Source organism: Ceratotherium simum, chromosome 20, assembly GCF_057802395.1.
Source record: "Ceratotherium simum simum isolate JZ-2026a chromosome 20, ASM5780239v1, whole genome shotgun sequence".
NCBI classification, from domain to species: domain Eukaryota; kingdom Metazoa; phylum Chordata; class Mammalia; order Perissodactyla; family Rhinocerotidae; genus Ceratotherium; species Ceratotherium simum.
This window is the reverse complement of record NC_141919.1, coordinates 24,515,225-24,534,722: the sequence shown is the minus strand read 5'-3', so window position 1 is coordinate 24,534,722 and position 19,498 is coordinate 24,515,225. Positions and strand designations below refer to the sequence as shown.

General features: G+C 41.7%; 1 protein-coding gene across 1 annotated transcript in view; it reads left to right on the top strand.

The window, feature by feature from the left end:
• Positions 1 to 19,498, top strand: part of LOC101396145 (histone-arginine methyltransferase CARM1-like) — a 244,928-nt gene that overhangs the window by 145,168 nt on the left and 80,262 nt on the right. Inside the window, exon 5 of the mRNA XM_087444209.1 lies at positions 15,135 to 15,245. Within this exon, the coding sequence (XP_087300335.1) occupies positions 15,135 to 15,245 (111 nt within the window). The remainder of the gene's footprint in view (positions 1 to 15,134; positions 15,246 to 19,498) is intronic.

Genomic DNA, 19,498 nt, shown 5'->3' with positions numbered 1-19,498 from the left:
ATTGTCCCAGTTTTAGTGTCCCAGGAATCCCCTCAGTCCCAGACAAACTAGGATGGTTGGTCACCCTAACACCAAGTCTACCAAATCCACTACAAATCCAAAATCCTTTTAAATTCTTTTTTGTTTGTGTCATCATACTGAAGACCATTCTAGAATGACCCCTGTGAGTCTGTGGAGGATGCTACCTTTTCACTAAACCCTTATAGTCTTTCTCATTGAAACTGACTACCTAAAAGGGCATGGGTTTAGAATGATCAGTACCAATGTCTATTATTCGTTGAAGTACTTAGTATATGCAGGCACCATGCTGAGAACTTTCCACATGTTGTTTCTGTCTTAGGCAGTTCATGCTGCTGTAACGAAAATACCATAGACTGGATGGCTTAAACAACAAACATTTATTTCTCATGGTTCTGAAGGCTGGAAGTCCAAGATCAGTGTGCTGGTAGAGCAGGTGTCTGGTGAGGGCCCATTTCCTGGCTTGTAGACAGCAGCCTTCTTGCTGTATCCTCACATGACCGAGAGGGACAGGAAGCAAGCTCTCTCCTGTCTCTTCTTATAAGGTCACTAATCCCATCATGAGGGCTCCACCCCTGTGACTTATTTACCTCCCAAAGGCCCCATCTTCAAATACCATCACACTGGGGGTTAGGATTTCAACATAAGAGTTAGGGGGGATACAAACATTCAGTCTATAGCAATTTCCTTTGATCTTCATTACAACTTTATGAGATAAATACTAATAGTATTGCCATTTTAGAGATGAGAGAACAGAGGCCTGGGGATGTTGATGATTTACCTGATTTGATAATGAAAAGGCCAGGATTTGAACCCACTTAGTCTTACTTTAGAGCCCACACATGTAACCCCTGAAAGGTTACCATGGGATGTTTGGCTGCAACTGCCAGGGGAGACTTTTGTTTCTTTTGGCCTAAAGGTGGCGTGAAAACACTTTGGTTACGTAAATATCCCCATGCATGTATGAGGCAGCATTGCACAGTGGTTATGGCCATGAATTCTAGAGCCAGAGAGCTGAGTTCCAACTCCTCTGTAGCCTGCTGTAGACCTTACCATGCACCTGGCGTAGACCATTATCCTGTTTAAACTTGAGATCTTGGACAGATTATCTCCCGTCTGGGTTGCAATGTCCTTATCTATAGGAGTAGTAACTACTTTTTTAGAATCCTTGCACAGTGAGGATGGTACAATGCTTATGAAGTGCTCAGGACATGGCCCGTAATATGAACTCAGGACGTAGTAGCAAATATTATTATTATTGGTGGTCTTGGGGATGGTGCTGTAGTTTCTACCTCTGCTGTAATTTTAAATCTTTCCAATCTTGATTTTTTATTCTGCCTCCTCCATGCAGTTTTAATGAAAATCGTTTCTTGGCCAGAGCACTGCTGGCTGAGAACTACATTTGGAATCCATCCAGGAAACTGACCCTGCTGGAACCCACTCCATTCCCCTCCTCAGAGATTCTGGTAATTGCCATCTGGCTATTTTTAGTTTCTTCAAGTGTGGGTTGGGTACAGGCAGGGAAAGTCCATCCTGCTGAGGGTGTGGGGTTGTATGAGCCGTAGGGTTTTAATTTGGAAATGTTTTGACACTTCATTTGTCAGGGCATCAGTTGCTGGAAACTTGTGAGAGTAAGCAGGAGCTGAGAGCTTATTATTTTTTTTAAACCAGCATTTTCACAGAGGAGAGAATCCCCAGTTGCAACAGCTGCCTAGTGCATCCAAATATGAGGTTGGCTAGGCAGAAGGGATTTGGGGATTTGGAGGCTTAAGAGAAAACCTAAATAACAACAACAAATATGCAGAACAACCTGTTCAGATTGTCAACTGGTCTTCAGATTCACAGAGCCTGAACTTCAGGCTCTTCTGATGTGAGTTTTCTTTGGTTTGGGCTTATCATCAGTTTGGTCAAAAGTCCTTGAGTCTGTCTCTAATCCAGGTCGTAAATTCTCCTCCCACTTAAAAGACTGTACACCCTTGGTTAACCTGGCACAGTAATGGGGCCTGAACTTAATCATTCATGGAAATAAAGGCTACAGCACAGGCCTGCTGAATAGTCCTGTCTGCACACAGTGAAACAGCTCTTGCTTCCTTACATTTTTTTTAAACCTCTTTAATGAGGTATGAATCACATACAAAAAGCTGTACATATTTAATGTATACAATTTGATGAATTCGAAGATAAGTATACATTTGTGAAACCATCACCATAAGCTATGCCAATAAATATATCCATCACTTCCAAAAGTTTTTTCCTGCCCTCTTTATTTATTATTATTATTATTATTATTATTATTGTTTTGTGATCAGAACACAACATAAGATCTACCCTCTTAGCCAATTTTTAAGTATGCAATACAGTATTGTTAACAATCAGCACTATACTATGCAGTAGATCTCTAGGAGTTAGGAACTGAATTATTCATCTTGCATAACTGAAACTTTGTACCCTTTGACTAATACTTTCCTGTTTTCCCCTCTTCCCAGCCCCTGGCAACCACCATTTTATTCTCTGCTTCTGTGACTTTGACTATTTTAGGTACTTCATGTAAGTGAAATCATGCAGGATTTTTCCTGCTATGATTGGATTATTAAACTTAGCATAATGTCTTCCAGGTTCGTATATGTTGTCCCATATGGCAGGAGCTCCTTTGTGAAGGCAGAATAATATTCTATTGTATGTGTATATCACATTTTCTGTATTTATTCTTCAAATCCTCCACTTCTTGCTCTAAGCATCGTCCTTAACCTGGTGACAGAGTCCTCGTTCAGAGCTGTGTAGGGAAGCAGGAAGAGAAAGGAAGGACTCATGATTCCTGCAAGGGGCCTTGTATATCCTGTCTCATTTAATTCTTGTATGTTAGTCAGGGTTCTTAGCTGCCTGCATCAGAAACCAACTCTGCTAATTTAATAAAAGAAGGAAAAAAAAAAGGGAAAAGTATTTCCTAAAAGGATGCAGGGACATTGGAGAACTAGGCCTAGAGGCTCCATAACCAGAAATAGTTTCCAAAACCATGCTGCAGATTTGATCTCAGGAAGACAGCAGTGCAGCCAGACGTGGACACTGCAGCCATGCACAGCCTTCACCTAGTGCTACCCTGAGTATTGTCCTTAGAACCTCCCTCTGACGCACTGGAGTTGGATGCACTGGAATCTGGAGGTAGCTGTGACCTCACCCGAGTGGATTCTGTACCCTCCCTGCACCTTCACACCCTGAGCTTCACGTGAAAGGCAGAGCCTCAGTCCGTCGTGCCCGTGCTTTAGCTGCAGAGGTGCCAGAAAACAGCACCAGATGCCTTCAGCTTCTCTAGTAGGAGCCTGGTGCTACCTCACCAGTGGGACATTCCCCAAACATAGGAAGGGGCTCAGGTGCTGAGAGGCACAAAAGAATGGCAGATGCCCAGTACGCCATACAACAAACGAATACAACATATATTGTTAATCTTGTAGTATAGATAAAGGGACCAAAGCTACATAAATTTAACTAACTTGCTTTAGGGTACACAGCTACTAAGTAGTAGAACCGTATAAAACTCAGGTCTGTCTGTATCCAAGCCCGTACTGCAGGAAGATTTGGGAGCAACAGAAAGCCATTCTTTATATGTTCTAGGTTGATAATCAAACTGATGTTTTATTTATCTATGGGATTTGGGAATGTGTATGGGGGTAGGATGTGATAGTGACAGTCTCTGCTATAAATATATATGTATATATTTGGGGGTTTTTTCCTATGGTTTTATTTTTCCTATCACTTAGCTTTGGAGGCTGTTTTAGTTTCCTAGGGCTGCTGTAACAAATTACCACAAACAACGTAGCTCAGAACAACAGAAATTTATTGTCTCACAGTTCTGGAGGCCAGAAGTCTGAAATCCAGGTGTCAGCAGGGCCATGCTTCCTCTGGAGGCTCTAGAGGCTCCAGGGGCAGGGGGTAGGGATCCTTCCTTGCCTCTTCCAGCTTCTTTGGTTGCTGGCAGTCCTTGGTGTTCCTTGACTTGTAGGTCATCACTCTAGTCTCTGCCTCTGTTGTCACATGTGTTCTCCCCGAGTGTCTGTGTCTCTGTGTGTAAATTTCTTTCTCTTCTTCTAATGACACAGTCATATTGGACTTAGGGGCCCCCCAATGCAGTATGACAGTTATCTTAACTTGATATATCTGTAAAAAACCCTATTTCCAAATAAGGTTACATTCACAGGTTCTGAGTAGACATGAATTTTGAGGGACACTCTTCAACCCAGTACAGAGGACAAGGTTCATGTTAGGTCATACATCATAAGAATTCATCCCTGGGATTAACTCTCTGTGATAGAGGTGGAGAGAAAGAGGTAGAAAATGGGCCTTGGTCTTAACTCATCTCTTTGGCCCCTTAAGCACTAAGTGGGCTTCTGCATGGATTTCTTGATTGTGAGTATGAAGCAGATGGCATGTCTGTGCCAGGATTCTCCTGAGCTTGAATAGAATCTGCTCCTAAAAGGCTACTAGAGAAAGATGCCAGAGTCAGCAGAGGAAAATGCTTTCATTTGGTATGAAAGCAAAGTGCAGCTTTCAAGAAGAGCCAAGAAGACTGAATACACAATGGTCACAGACTGTTTTTTAGGGCATTTGGGAAAGAGGGAGCTGGGGGCTTTAATGCACTAGATGGATTTCTAGTCAAGATATCTGTGCTCAAAGCCCATTTCTGTACCTTTCAAGATGGTGACATGTGACCTTCATCTTTTGGAGGTTAATTTTAAATTGGGGTAAGAACACTTAACCACATGGTGGCTGTAAGAATTTAGTGAGCTGCCGTATGCGGTCTCAGCACAGCATCTGAAGCCTACGGACGTAACTGGGGAATGGGAATCAGAAATCATCGGCACTTTAAGGATGTGGCTTCCCCAGGCTTGTTAGGGTGGACTAAGTGATGCTTAGTCTAACAATGAACCCCCAAACCTCAGTGGTTTAAACCAACAGAGCGTTATCTCTCACTCATGTTCCATGTCCATATGGGTTAGCTAAGGGCTGTGCTTTGTATCATTCTCACTCCTGGACCCAGGCTGAGGGAGCAGCCTCTATGTGAAACACGACTGTCCGTGTTGCAGAGAGGAGAGAGTGACAAACCACACCCCTAGTCCTTAAATCTCCCACCTGGAAATGACCCATGTTACTCTGACCACATTACACGAGCCAAAGCAAGACGTGTGGTCACTCCTAATTTCAGAAGGGCAAAGGAGTGCAATTCTACCATGTGCCCATAAGGAGAACCAGAAATATTTGGTAAATGGCACTAATGACTATCATACCAGATGCTACTTTTGCAAAATCATTAAAGAAGGGACAGATTGCTGAGGTGATATTTTCAGTGCATCAGCTGTGCATGGGAGGGAACTAGGAAAAATAAAAAGAGGGAGTTTGAAGGATTACTATTTCACTGATATGGTTTTATTGGCTAACTTACTATTAACTTCTGCCTGGTGGATTACCTACCCATTGAATGCAAGGCATGTTAGAAAGTTCCTCAGGTTGAATTTCTAAACCTTTCACGTTCCCTCCAACACAGTGCCATGTAGTGCCATTTGGGAGCAACTTCTGACTTTGCTAACGGCTTATTTATATAGAAGACTCTATGCGACAGTAACCTCTGAAGTAGATGACTTTGCTTTAATATCTGCTTTCTAGGATAAGAATGTAAGTAGATAAAGAGGATAAAGTCAGTAAGAAGCAGTTAAATTGGACAAAACAATTTATTAAGAAGAAGTTCAAAGTAATGTACTAGAACCTGGTCTTTTCCGGCACTGAACCAGGAGTTGGGCTCCCATGAACTTCGAGCTTGTACCTAAATCCTCTTTTCACTTAATTTCCTAAATCTGAGGTATTGACACTCAGCTTCAGAGTGGTGGCTTAGAATTTAGAAGTTTCTGAAACCCAGAAAAGACAAAATCACAGAAAAATGTCAAACGTTGAATTTTGTCTAACTACCACTATTTTCTTAGCCTAGGTTCCCTAAATCACAGATCGTGAGGCAAAGGCTCATGTGCTAGTGCTTTATTAGGGAGTGCAATCTCAGGAAAGCAGGAATAAGGGAGAGGGGGAAGAGGGAGAGCAGGTGTAAGGGACATATTACTGAGCCGGCCACAGCTTTATGAAAAACTGATTGCTCGGTGTCACAGGACGTCTTCAAAGAGGCCAGTGAAACCACTCCATCTTCGCATGTTCCTCCAGGGGGGAAAGGAGAACAGTTTCCTCATTGGCTGCCATCCCTCATTGGTCAGTTATGCCCCCACAGGGTATTAACTGCCTTGCACTTCAAGGATGCCCGTCTGTGCGTGTCAAGTGGGTGCTGTAGTGTTTGCCTCATGCCTCAACAAGAAACAAGGAAACTCCACAGTAGGAGGCAAAGGACAAAAGGCATGTGGCATGAGTGAAGTGGGCACTGTTTTGTTATGCCCATGGACAATATGAGGAACCACTGAGACAGGCTCCTTAGGCAGGAGTGGCTGTAGCAGCACCAGCAGCAGCGATGAAACCCAGCCCAGTGCAACCAATTTCTAGGGCCCAGTGCAATTCAAAGATCAGTGCAACCAATTGCTAGGGCCACTCTGGCCAGACAGCAAGGCAAATATTCCCTTCCGGCATGATGCAAAAACTGAATGTATTATAAACATCACCCAAGCCAGAACCTGGGAGTCAATCTAGGCTTTTTCTTCTCTTTTCCGGTATCCAAGTCTTTTAGCTTCCATTAATTCAGCATTTTTGCAACTCTTCCATTCCCCCGGTCCCATAGCTAATTCTTAGTTCTTATTCTTATTGTATCTTTCCTGGAATATTACAAAAGTTTTCCAATTAGTTTCTCTGCTTGTAGCAGTTAAGGTATCTTTGGCTTCAAGTCGGAGAAAATCTCAACCCAAATTGGCTAAAACAGTTAGAGGCAGTGTGACTCCGAGGTGTTTTAATTCAATTAACTCTGAGCATCACATCCAAATTTAATCAAGTCCAGGAAAGAAGAGGTGTCTTCTTTGTGTCTCTGTATTAGAGGGGAGGAAATCTTTTCCAGTAGCCCCCCAGCCGACTTCCCTTCAGGTCTCATTAACAAAATTCTATCACACACTCCAGCCTAGAGCCATCGCTGGCAAGAGGAATGGAGCCATCTATGATTGCCCTAGACCAACCAGTCCCCTCCCTGGGACTGGGGATGGTTAACCACATGGAGGAGGGTGAATACTCAATAAAGCTGAAGTTCTGATAGGAAGGAGGAAGGGACCGATGTTGCTTAGGAACCACCAGTGTCTGCTTTGCTACCTCTGATCTTGTGCCCTCCAATCCATGCTGCCTGTATGATGCTGTTGGAATGCAACTATGAAATGATTCTTCTGTTGAAAACTTTTTTCATGATCCTTCTTTGCTTAGGATCAAGTCCAAGCTCCTTAGTCTTGTATTCAAGACTGTCTGTGATCAAGCATCTGCCAGTTTCTCCAGTCTTTGCTCTTTCCATGTTCATGTCTCAACCACACTCCCACTTCTGCTCTAACCACACTTCATGCTCTTGAAGAAATTTACCGTCTCCCAAACGTGACTGGCTCTGTCATTCTCAGGTGCCTTTGTTCATACTGCTTTCTTTTTCTGGAGTTCCTGCCCCTTCCTCCATTCAAATGGCACAACAATCAATGACTCACCTCTCAATTTTCACTACCCAGGTCACCTCAATGAAGTCTTTGCAGACCCCTTGGTAGAGCAGACTATTCCTCTTTCATACTCTCGCTGTGCCCTATTTATAATTCTGTCATTGGCACTGTCACACATTACTGTCCTTCTTTTTTACATATCTCTTTCTCCCTACCAGATAGTCATGCTTTATTCATCTTTGCATTCCTGTCACCTAGCAGTGCTTAGCATAATGGGTAACAGGAGGCACTTAGTAGATGTCTAATGAGTGAATGAGTGCTTCAGGTTTTAGAGCTAAGTGAGCCAGTCTGAGTCTATTGGCAGCATATGAAGGAGGTTAATCATGGGGAGAGAAGCTAAGAGAGATCAACATGCTTTGTATATTCCATAATAATAGAGGAACATAGTTGGACAACCAGTGAAAGGGTGGTTCAAAGGTTGGTGATGGGTTTATCTATCCTCTGCCAAAAGACCAGGACGAAACATGAGTGCTCACAAGTATTAATTCTGCATTATTTAAACACAAGTAACCCTCTGGTTGAAAGCAAAGTTTCACTACACAGCAGATGTAGAGATCTGTCTTATGAAGAGCTATCACTGCAGAATTCTGCTGCCACAATGAATGTGCTAATTATCTAAACAAGATTTAAGTCTAAGCTGCAAAGGCCATGAAGGGATGTCTTCTGCAGCCCTTGAGATGATTTGGAATTTTTTTTTCTCTGACAAAAACCAAAGTAAGAGATGTGATGGACTGCAACAGGCTGTGCTGTTCCCTTCTTCTGTTACTGCCTAGAAGCTCTCCAGTCGACCTGTCAGTCAATAGTTTAGATAGTGGATGAGTTGGGTGCAGTCTATGGAGGTGGGCAGCCCATGGCAGGTAATAATGATGAGAGTACACAATACTGTGCAAAAGCATGAGGCACATGTAACTTTGGGTGGTTCAGTGGAGGTGCCTACAGATGTAGTAAAATGGTGGCTGGAAGAAGCAGTGATGGCTGTGGAAGTGCATAGGTGGGTAGGACACAGAATTGAGGAATGTAAGGCATACAAAAATGGTAGTTGGGGTACTGCAATTCAGAACAGCCATTTGATATGCTCAAGCAAATAAGAAAGAATGAGTAAATAATAACTGGCATCACTTGAGGAACTGATTCTGGGATAATCAGGACGTCAATATTGAAAGACAGTTATAAAAATGCTGGGGTGAAACAGAAGGTTAAATGTGACCAATATTACTGTAGCCTGAACAATAAAAAGAATAACTTAGAATTGAAAATAAAGGGAGTAGCTAAGGCCATAGAGTTTGAATTAGATAAATTTATTTTTTATCTCATGTCTACCTTTATTAAGTGCATGACTTTAACTGCATCTGATTCTCAGCCTCTTTATCTACAAAATGGAGAAAATAATAGTAGTCATAAAGTTGTCATCACAAGTAGATCAAGCAGTGCCTACAAGTGCTAACCAGGCAGAGCACACAATAACTATAAAACAAATGGTGCAGGCTTACTTTACTTTTACTATATTATTCAAGGGAAGTGTTTTGTTTTGTTTTGTTTTGTTTTTTGTGAGGAAGATCAGCCCTGAGCTAACATCCATGCTAATCCTCCTCTTTTTGCTGAGGAAGACTGGCCCTGAGCTAACATCTATTGCCAATCCTCCTCCTTTTTTTCCCTTTTTCTCCCCAAAGCCCCAGTAGATAGTTGTATGTCATAGTTGCACATCCTTCTGGTTGCTGTATGTGGGACGCGGCCTCAGCATGGCCAGAGAAGCGGTGCGTCGGTGCGCGCCCTGGATCCGAACCCCGGCCGCCAGTAGCGGAGTGCGCGCACTTAACTGCTAAGCCCCCAAGGGAAGTTTTGCTTCACACTTCCCTAAGGACCTGGATATTCCTTGTTAATTGTAACCTAGTAAATCCAAATAAATAGTTTTGAACCCACTTGGAGGTTTTTTAGCCCTGTCCAAACATTTTGCAAGGATTTCTTTGCCCAGGAAACCACAAGAGTGTGTAATTAAAATCATCTGTACAAGCGAAATGATGACTCTATCTTTTTAATATTTTTTAAACTTAACTTTATTTACAAATAAATTCATAGAACTTTTGGTCACTGTTACAGGGACCAATTGTTGACTTTTCCCTATTAGTCCTGGCAGAGATTTTTCACACCATTTTCTGGTGCTGCCTCATATAAGCCCTAAATTAGCCATGTCTACAGTCACTGCCTGTGCTTCCAGGGGCAGCCAAGGAGGAATTCTTTGTCTAGAGGAAAATTGTGCACAAGCATTTACTGGATTGTAATGTAATGATAATACAGCAATGTCAAAAGAAGGTTATCCTTTGAAGGATGCTTAAGATCACTAGATTGGCGTGGATGTGTTATCTGGTAGAAGGTGCTTTCTCAGGTAACAGATATGCACCACATTTTCTGGATCATGAATCTCTTTCCTATTTGTGGTAGTAAGACATATTTTTATTTATTCAGTTTGTTCAACAAAGATTTAGTGAGTGTGTCTACTATGTGCCAGACTCTGTGCTATCTCAGAGTTTCAATAGTGAGCAAGAAACAGATGGGGGTCTCTCCCTTAGTGAAACTTATAGTCCAGGGGAGGAAGCAGACATTAACCAAATAATCACTCATTGAATGAAAAATTATAATTGTGATGAGTGTTAGGAAGGAAGGGTATGAGGGGGTGATGATAAGAAAGCATGCAACAGAGGGACTTTATTTAGTCTGGGAGGGGAGCAAAGATTAAGGAAGTCCTCCCTGATGGAGAGTTGTTCAGGATCTGAAGGATGAGTTGGTGTATGAGCGAGGGTCCCTGTAGGAGAGAGATGGCACACCCATCAGGGTGTTTTAGGAGAGGTAAATAACGGGACTGTTAACAAAGATGTGGGCAAAGTTAAGGGAACCAACAAGAGATGGTGAAGCACCCTGGCACTAGCAAGAGTGGGGATCTGTTACCATCTTGAGGCCTAAAGGGGCAAAGGGAAGTAGTTACTGGAAACCTGAGAGAATGGTCATAGCTGTAGGAGATGGAGGCCCAACAAGAGCTGTGGCTTTGGTAGAGGGGACGCAAGCAATCTGTGGAGACCCAGGAAGGAAGAAGCCAGGAAAATAAATCATCTGACCTCACTCCCTCTGACCTTCTGTTGTCTTCTCACTGATCCCAACTAGAATCCAATGACAAGGAATCCCATTGATGTAGTCCATATAGGTCGGGCTGCTTACAAATAGCAAGACGGAGAAGAGTGGGGAATTGATCTGGAGGAGCAAATAGAAAAGATCTAGCATGATGGGCATTGGGTAAAAAAATAATTACCATAGACTGATATCATAGAGTTTGCAGTGGGGAGCACCCCAGGCAGAGCAAGCAGCATGTACTAGCGCCCTGTGGCAGAAAGCAGTATGGAACCTTCCAAGAAGGCCTGTGTCAGGGCAGAAAGCTACCTCAAATAGTCAGAAGAGTGACCCAAAGGACATGTTCAGATCATAGTCAAGGAGGAAGGGCAGAGATCGTGAGGAGAGACAGAGTGTAAAGTTTCAGGTCTGTGAGGGGACTTGGAGGCCAAGAAATAAGAAATAGTCCAGAAAGCAGAAGACAGAGTTGAGTGAAGCAGTGCAGGATATAAGTCTTGAATGAGGCAAGGTAGTCCCCGAGCTCATCCTTTCTGGGTGCTGGCTTTGTGATGCAAGAACACTCCCAGAGTCCACGTGGCTGGCAAAAACCATAAGCCTTTTTCAAAGATATTTCAAGGTGATGTTGGAATTAGGAGACTGCCATATTGAGTCATCCCATTAGGTCATTTAGTAAACAAATATTAATTATGGTTTTTATGTTTCCTACTGTGCTAGGTGCTGAGAAATAAATGATGTAATTCTTGTCTTTGAGGGGCTCATAGACTATGCAGGGAAGGCAAACATGTAAAGAAATGCTTGCAATACCCTGTAATAAGTGCTATTAGAGAGAGCTGTGTACCAGGTGCCAGAGAGCCCAACCTAGACCGACTGTCTGGGGACGTCAGGGAAAGGACCCCTGAGCTGGGTCTTGAGTTTCCCAGGTAGAAAATGAGAGGAGGGATTTCACCCAAGGGAAATGTATTGGTTAGTGTATGCCAACTACTAAAACAAATGATCCCTAAATCTCAGTGGTTTAATGTAATAAAATTTATTTCTTGCTCATGCCATGTCCAGTGTTTTCTAAGTGGCTTTTCCCAAAGTGGTGACCCAGGGATTCAGGCTCTTTTCACCTCCAACAGGTAGTTTCCAGTGCCACTGCATAAGGAGCAGAGAGTGTGGGGAAGGTACCCTAGACCCTTAACCACCTTGGCCCAGAAGTGACTCTCATCACTTCCCCTCACATTCCATTGGTCAGAACTAGTGACATGGCCATATTTCTATGCAAGGGGGCAGGGAACTGTAGTCCTGGCTGGGCAGCTGCTTCCCAACAACTGTACTCTGAGAGAGCGTGAACCTTTGCTAGGCTGTTAGCTGCCTGTACCACAGGGATTGCACATGAGGGAGCCTAGAATCAGGGAAAGGGACACAGTTGCTGAGCCCAGGGTGTGTGAGAGGAAGGTAGATGAGAATTACAGAAAAAGAGGCCAGAAACTCAGTCATTGCAGGATTGCTCAGGCCCGAGGATGACCGACCCCAGAGACTGAGCCTTTTCCTCTGGCTGTGTGGAACCATCGGGGGTGTTTACTCAGGTGTGATATGATCAGATGTACATCTCTTCACCATCCACCCTTTCCTCTTGCCTTTTGCTACACAAAAGACGCAGAGAGCTGAGTGCTGGATTCTCATCCCAGCTCTGCCACTTACCAGGCCTGTTACCTTGGGCTGGAAACTTAGTCTCTCCAAGCCTTAGTTTCCTTATCAATAAAATGGGGGCAAAACTATGCACTCTCCATCCCCAGGAGGCATGAAGATCAAATAGATAGCATCAGAGGAACATCCTTTGGAGACTATAAACTGCTTTACAGATACAAGGGGATTTTATTACTCTTTTTTGCCTCTGCGTGAGGGGAGATATTTTTTCCTAGGGCAATATCTGCCGAGGTCCTCAAACATACCCAGTAGGGGGATGGTCTACCAATGTTAGAATAAAAAATGAGCTCAATATAATCTTCTGTGAGGACGAGAAAATAGGATTAGAGGTAGCTCCTAGGCTTCCTGAGGTGCCGTGGCGGAAAGTGTAACAGAATTATCTGTGTTAATGTCCTCTCTTCTCCCAGTCTTGGAAATCACAGCTGGAAAGGGCTGAGGTCGTATATTTCCGTTAGGGGTAAATATTTGCTTTGACTGTTGGTTTTTCACGAGAGAATTTATTCTCTGCCCTCCACAGCTTTGTTTCCAATGGTGCATGGCTTATGTAGACAAGGCGAAATATCCCTCTCCCTCCTCACCCTCTCCTACTGGCCCCAGACTGAAAATTCACTTGTTAACTTTTTAAATCTACACACAAGCAGGAAGCAGATGGCATTATCTGGATAATGCTAGCAAAAGCTCAGATTCTTTTTCAAGGCCTATGCTCTGTTTTAAAATAGCCAAACAAATAAGGTTATTTGGCTTGAAATTAGGTATTGAAATAAGGTATTTGGAAAATTGCCTCAGTTTGTAATTTTTCACCTCTTCTCTAGATATGGTCTGGGTCTGTCAAAGCATCTTCCTACCAAATGGAGTAATTTGGCAAAAGTTGAACCATATCATGCTCTCTCCCATCTCAGTCCCTTTTCTCTTTCTCCCTATTCCCTTTCTCCTGTCTCTCTCCTAGTGGTAAAACATTTCCTTGGTTTTTAGTCTGCAGGAAACACTGCTCTAGGATGTACTTCATGACACCCTAATAAAAGAAGACACCGAGCTCCATTCACACATTTCTAAGGCACTTTTTATCAGAGCAAGCAGGTTTAATTTCCATTGTCTCTTAATTTTGCATCCATATTTTGGACTGAACATGAATTCTAAGGTGTTATATTTTTAATTGAAGAAGGCTCTGGAAAGCTTCTTCTGGATGTAGTGCATCTTTTTGGGGGTCCGTGGATTGCATTCTCCAACTTAATGGCCTCCACTCCCTAAACAGCACTCATGGGTGTTCTTGCAATGGACCAGGGCCATGTGAAGATGATGTATTTCCTAGGGAAGATGAGAAGTGAATATTGGTATTTTTTTTTAAAGTATAGACAGCCTGACAACAAATTCTGGAGACTGGGTGACATTTTAAATTGGTAATGCTCCTAATTACCCAAACCCCAGGAAACCATATGGAATACAGCCACAGCTCTAGAATTAATATAAGTGAGCACTGTGAACCCATTACTAACAGCATGTTCTCTTAGAATAATGGCACAGTATCTGTGTCAGCACAGTGTGATATTGCAGTTAAAACACATACACATGCACGCACAACCTCTTGAAATTTCCTATTTTTTGGAAAATTTTTCCTGCTATCAAAGTAAAAAAAAAGGCAAAAAATTTTCCAATGTAATGTAATGCTTTGTTTCCTTGTCAAACAGTGCCTATCAATTGGTATTGCTGTGTTAAATGTCAGATTTATAAAGATGAACTTAAATAAGCAATGTATGATTTTTATGGAACATGAGCTTGGAAGGCAGAAATGTCCAGCCTCAACCCCCTACTTACTGCTAGGTGAAATCGGGCTGGTTGTTCAATGTCTCTGATTTCCAGTTCTGTCATCTACAAAGTGGGCATGATAATGCTCTCTACTTATATGTTTATTGTGAGGATTGAGTCAGGCAAAATGCCTTGCTCAAAGCTAGTGCTAAAAGATGCTAAGAATAAAAGTCACTGATGAGACAGAAATACAGGAACCTGGAATTTCAACGATCAGACTGAGATTCAGGCCTCGGCTTCAGCAGTGTTTGGGGAGACGGGCCCAATACGTCCCATCCACCTGTTGCCTCTCAGCATGTGGGTCCTGGTGTTGGCCCTTTGTGCCAGTGGATGGTGGTTTTCTTGATTGAAGTCCCAGGTCTGAACATAGAGCGTAGGGGAAAAGTTTCTGTAAATTTCATCCATCCACTGCCTTAATACCATCCTACCCTCCATGTAAACCTCCCCCCTGCCACACACATTTGTATATATATTTATGTAAGTTATTTGAGACAGTTTTCATTTTGTTCATCCTGACGAATTTGATAAACAAGCTCCTTCATGACACTCTACTCTTCTTGGCCCTAAACATCCTAAAAGCAATCCATGTTACAAAGAAACTGTAATAATAATAGCAACAATTTGAAAAACACCAGTTATGTGCCAAGTGCTTTGTATACGCTTCATATTACTTCATCCCTACAGCAAACCTTAAAAAGTGGATGTTATTAAGGTAATAATAGAGGTAAGACCACTCGTAAATATCAAAGCTGGTACTTTAAGTCTGAGCTCAATGCTCAGGTTGGCCTGGTGCCAACAGCCAAGCACCTATCTGTTTTCACCCCTTTTTGTCTTCTTTCCTTCCAGATTGTTCTGGATGTGGGTTGTGGATCAGGAATACTGTCATTTTTTGCTGTACAGGCCGGAGCTAGGAGAGTGTATGCAGTTGAAGCCAGTTCAGTAGCACAATATGCTGAGGTAAGTGGTTTTATTTTTACAGCAGTCTTCAGTAAACTTCAGGGGACTGAGTGATGGACTCTTCCAAGGGGGTCATTTAGAAGAATTTTTTTTTTACCAGTCTGACTTTTTTTCCTGTTGCGATGTTACTGCTGAAAGAACCCAAACTCACTATGTAATTGATATGAAAACAATTATAAAAAATTTTCGTGATATAGAAAATATAACAAAACTTTCTTGATCCCCATCCACTGGCAGGTGGGCCTGGGAGAGATGAATGTTTTCTTATCTGTAATGACCTACCGAGGTGAGGAGCCAGACTTCCCTGGAGCTAGGTTTATTTTCTCCTGAAGTGCTGTACTGACTGTAGCTACACCATTCACTTTAAATTTTACTTTTGGTTTAAGGGGCTGTTGCTGCTTCATTGTAGTTGGAGGAGCATAGACAGGTGTCTGTGTTTCAAGGAGCTTTTTCAGATTTCAGGTTCTGATTGGAGGACAGGGAGATGCTTTGTTTTAAATGTAGAGCTCTATTATCATTATGAAATGTGTACAAATGTTAGAGAATAAATTAAAGTAAGAGTCAAGTAATAATGGCCTTCAGTAATATTTGGATATAATAATAACCCAATCAAGCTGCAGAGATGGGATGTGTGTGTGCACATTCATGAACAGGGTAATGTGCTTGTCATTCACACCTGGAGGAGGCCTGAATTTTAATGAGGGATAGGATGACAGATAGAGAGGAAAGCTTGGTTGCTGCTTCGGATGAACATCATGAAACTTTCCTCCAACCTGGGACTACTGGTAGCTCCGAGTGATCGTTGGTTTTGGATTGGTGAGCAAGAAGGGAGCAGAGACAAGTAGACCAGTTGGCATGTTTGGAAGGAAAGACTGCCAGGGCCTAATGGCTGGCATGTTGTTGCAGTCTCTTTTCTTCTTCCAACAAGTCTTGGATAAAATATTTTTGATCATTTGCTTCTTCACCAATTCTTAAAAGTCGTTTTTATTAAATATTGGGGCACACAAAAAATACTTATAAAATGTGTACAATGTAATGAATATGTGCCCACTACCTCTTTTAATAAATAGGCCATTAGCATTTCCATTAAAGGTCCATGTGTCTTGTCCTGATCATTTGTTTATCATTCTCTTATTGTTCTTTATAGTTTTACCACATTATGTTTCTAATCCTAAAAACAAATCCTTTATGAACTTTCTGTAAATAGGATCATAATGTATGTATTCTTCTATAATTCGCTTTTTTCACCCAATCTTATGTTCCCAAGCATCATTTTGTTGTTGCATACAGCTGTTGTGTATTTGTCTTCAATGCTGGATAGTGTTCTGTTGTATGAAATGCCTCAAGTTGTTAGTCCACTGCACTGTTGGCAGACTTTAAATGGCTTCCAGTATAAAAGTATTGTTACGAATATTCTTGCACACACTTCCCACTGCATCTTTGCTAGAGTTTCTCAGGATATACCCTAGAGAATTGTTGGATCGTGGGCCATGTATACCTTTGGCTCTGGTCTATAAGGCCAAATTGTTTTCCAAAGTGGTTGTTCCAATTTTTACTCATTGCAGCAGTAAATTAGAGTGCCATTGTTTTACAACTTTGTCGGTACTTGATATTGTCAGGTTTTGGAATTTTTGCCAATCTGTTGTTTATGATATATTTGTGGTTTTAATTTGTATTTTCCAGTTACTAATGACTTTGAGCATCTTTGCACAGTGTTTTGACTATTTGTGCTTTCTCCTCTGTGGAATGCCTGTTCAAGTTTTTTGACAATTTTTCTTTTGAATTGTTTTTCTAACTCTAATTCTTTTGTGCTAAATCATTGAGAATGATTTCTTTGTTCTGGATATTAATCCTATTCAGTTACAGGTGTGGAAAATATCTTCTCCCAGTTTGTACCTCACCTTTCCTCTTTCTTTATGGTCCTAGTAAACTTTAAATATGGAATTCTAAATAGGAAAAGAGAAGAGGAGAATATAAAATTATAGAGAGAGAATCCCATAGATAAAAATGCCACTGCTTAGATTTTAAAAGAACTTAAAATGCATTCTTAAGGATGAAGAGTTGAAACCGACACATCTATGGACAGCTAATCTTTGACAAAGGAGCCAAGAACATACAATGGGGAAAAGAAAGTCTCTTCAACAAATGGTGTTGGGAAAACTGGACAGCCATATGCAAAAAAATGAAAGTAGATCCTTACCTTACACCATACACAAAAATTAACTCCAAATGGATTAAAGACTTGAATGTAAGACCTGAAACTGAAAGTTCTAGAAGAAAACATAGGCAGTACGCTCTTCGACATCGGTCTTAGCAACATCTTTTCAAACACCACATCTGACCGGGCAAGAGAAACAATAGAAAAAATAAACAAATGGGACTACATCAAACTAAAAAGCTTCTGCACAGCAAAGGAAACCATCAACAAAATGAAAAGACAACCTAACAATTGGGAGAAGATATTTGCAAACCATACATCTGATAAGGGCTTAATCTCCAAAATATATAAAGAACTCATGCATCTCAACAACAAAAAAACTACCAACCCGATTAAAAAATGGGCAAAAGACCTGAACAGACATTTCTCCAAAGAAGATATACAGATGGCCAACAGACACATGAAAAGATGTTCAAAATCACTAACTATCAGGGAAATGCAAATCAAAACTACAATGAGATATCACCTCACACCCGTCAGAATGGCTTTAATTAACAAGACAGGAAACAACATGTGTTGGAGAGGATGTGGAGAGAAGGGAACTCTCATACACTGCTGGTGGGAGTGCAAACTGGTGCAGCCACTATGGAAAACAGTATGGAGATTCCTCAAAAAATCAAGGATGGAACTACCATATGATCCAGCTATTCCACTGTTGGGTATTTATCCAAAGAACTTGAAAACACCAATTTGCAAAGGTACATGCACCCCTGTGTTCATTGCAGCCTTATTCACAATAGCCAAGACTTGGAAGCAACCTAAGTGCCCATCAAGGGACGAATGGATAAAGAAGCTGTGGTATATATACACAATGGAATACTACTCAGCCATAAGAAACGACGAAATCCAGCCATTTGTGACAACATGGATGGACATTGAGGGTATAATGCAAAGTGAAATAAGTCAGAGGGAGAAGGCCAAATACCGTATGATTTCCTTCATTAAGTAGTAGATAATAACAACAATAAACAAACACATAGGGACAGAGATTGGATTGGTGGTTACCAGAGGGGAAGAGGGGAGGGAGGAGGGTGAAAGGGATAATTCGGTACATGTGTGTGGTGATGGGTTGTAATTAGTATTTTGGTGGTGAACATGATGTAGTCCATACAGAAATAGAAGTACAATGATGTACACCTGAAATTTTTGCAATGTTATAAACCAATGTTACTGCAATAAACAAAAAATTAAAAAAAAAAAAAAAAAAAAAAAAAAGGATGAAGAGTTGAGAACTTTCTCTCCAGTGCTGCTCATTTGTTTAATCATGTCTTTATTCAGTTTGCATCCCAAGATTCTGTTTGTTGGGGAATAGACGAGAAACAGTAATGATTAAGCTCTATTCCTGTATTCAGAGAGCTTCTATTCTAATAAGAGATTGATCCTGTTGTCTCTTGTATCAGACAACCTCCCCCCCAAAAAAACTGGTATAAATAACTTAGGGATTTTTTTTCTCATATAGTTTGTTTTCTCATATATTTTAGGGTGGTTTGAGACACATTAGATAGTTATTTTTAAAACCTTAAAAATCGAATACTCTTGGTTATAGTGTTTTAAGGGAAGAGAGGAAGAAATTAGCTAGAGGTAGTCTTGCACTCCCTGGCCACAATTCTTTCTCCAGCCCCAGCATAAACTCTCAATAATCACCAGCGCACCATGAGAGGAGCCGTTCTAGAACCATCTATGTGATTGGTTTCTCCAAGAGAATTCTCATCCTGATTAAACACATGAGCAGGATTGTTGCCTTCTCGCAGAGTGGAGCTACCACCACGGACACTTCCACCCAGAGTATAGCAGCTCTAGAATTATAAGGGCTTCTAGCAAGAAGCTGATACAAAGAAGAAGAAAAGGGAAAGAACTTAAAATTGTAAAACTTTTTAAAGTGTTTAAAACTATGTGTGTGTATATATATTTACATACAGTTAGCCAGCTCTGGTGGTCTGGTGGCTAAGATGCATAGCTCTCACCACTGAGGCCTGGGTTCATTTCCTGGTCAGGGAACCACACCACCCTGTTGGTTGTCATACTGTGGCAGCTG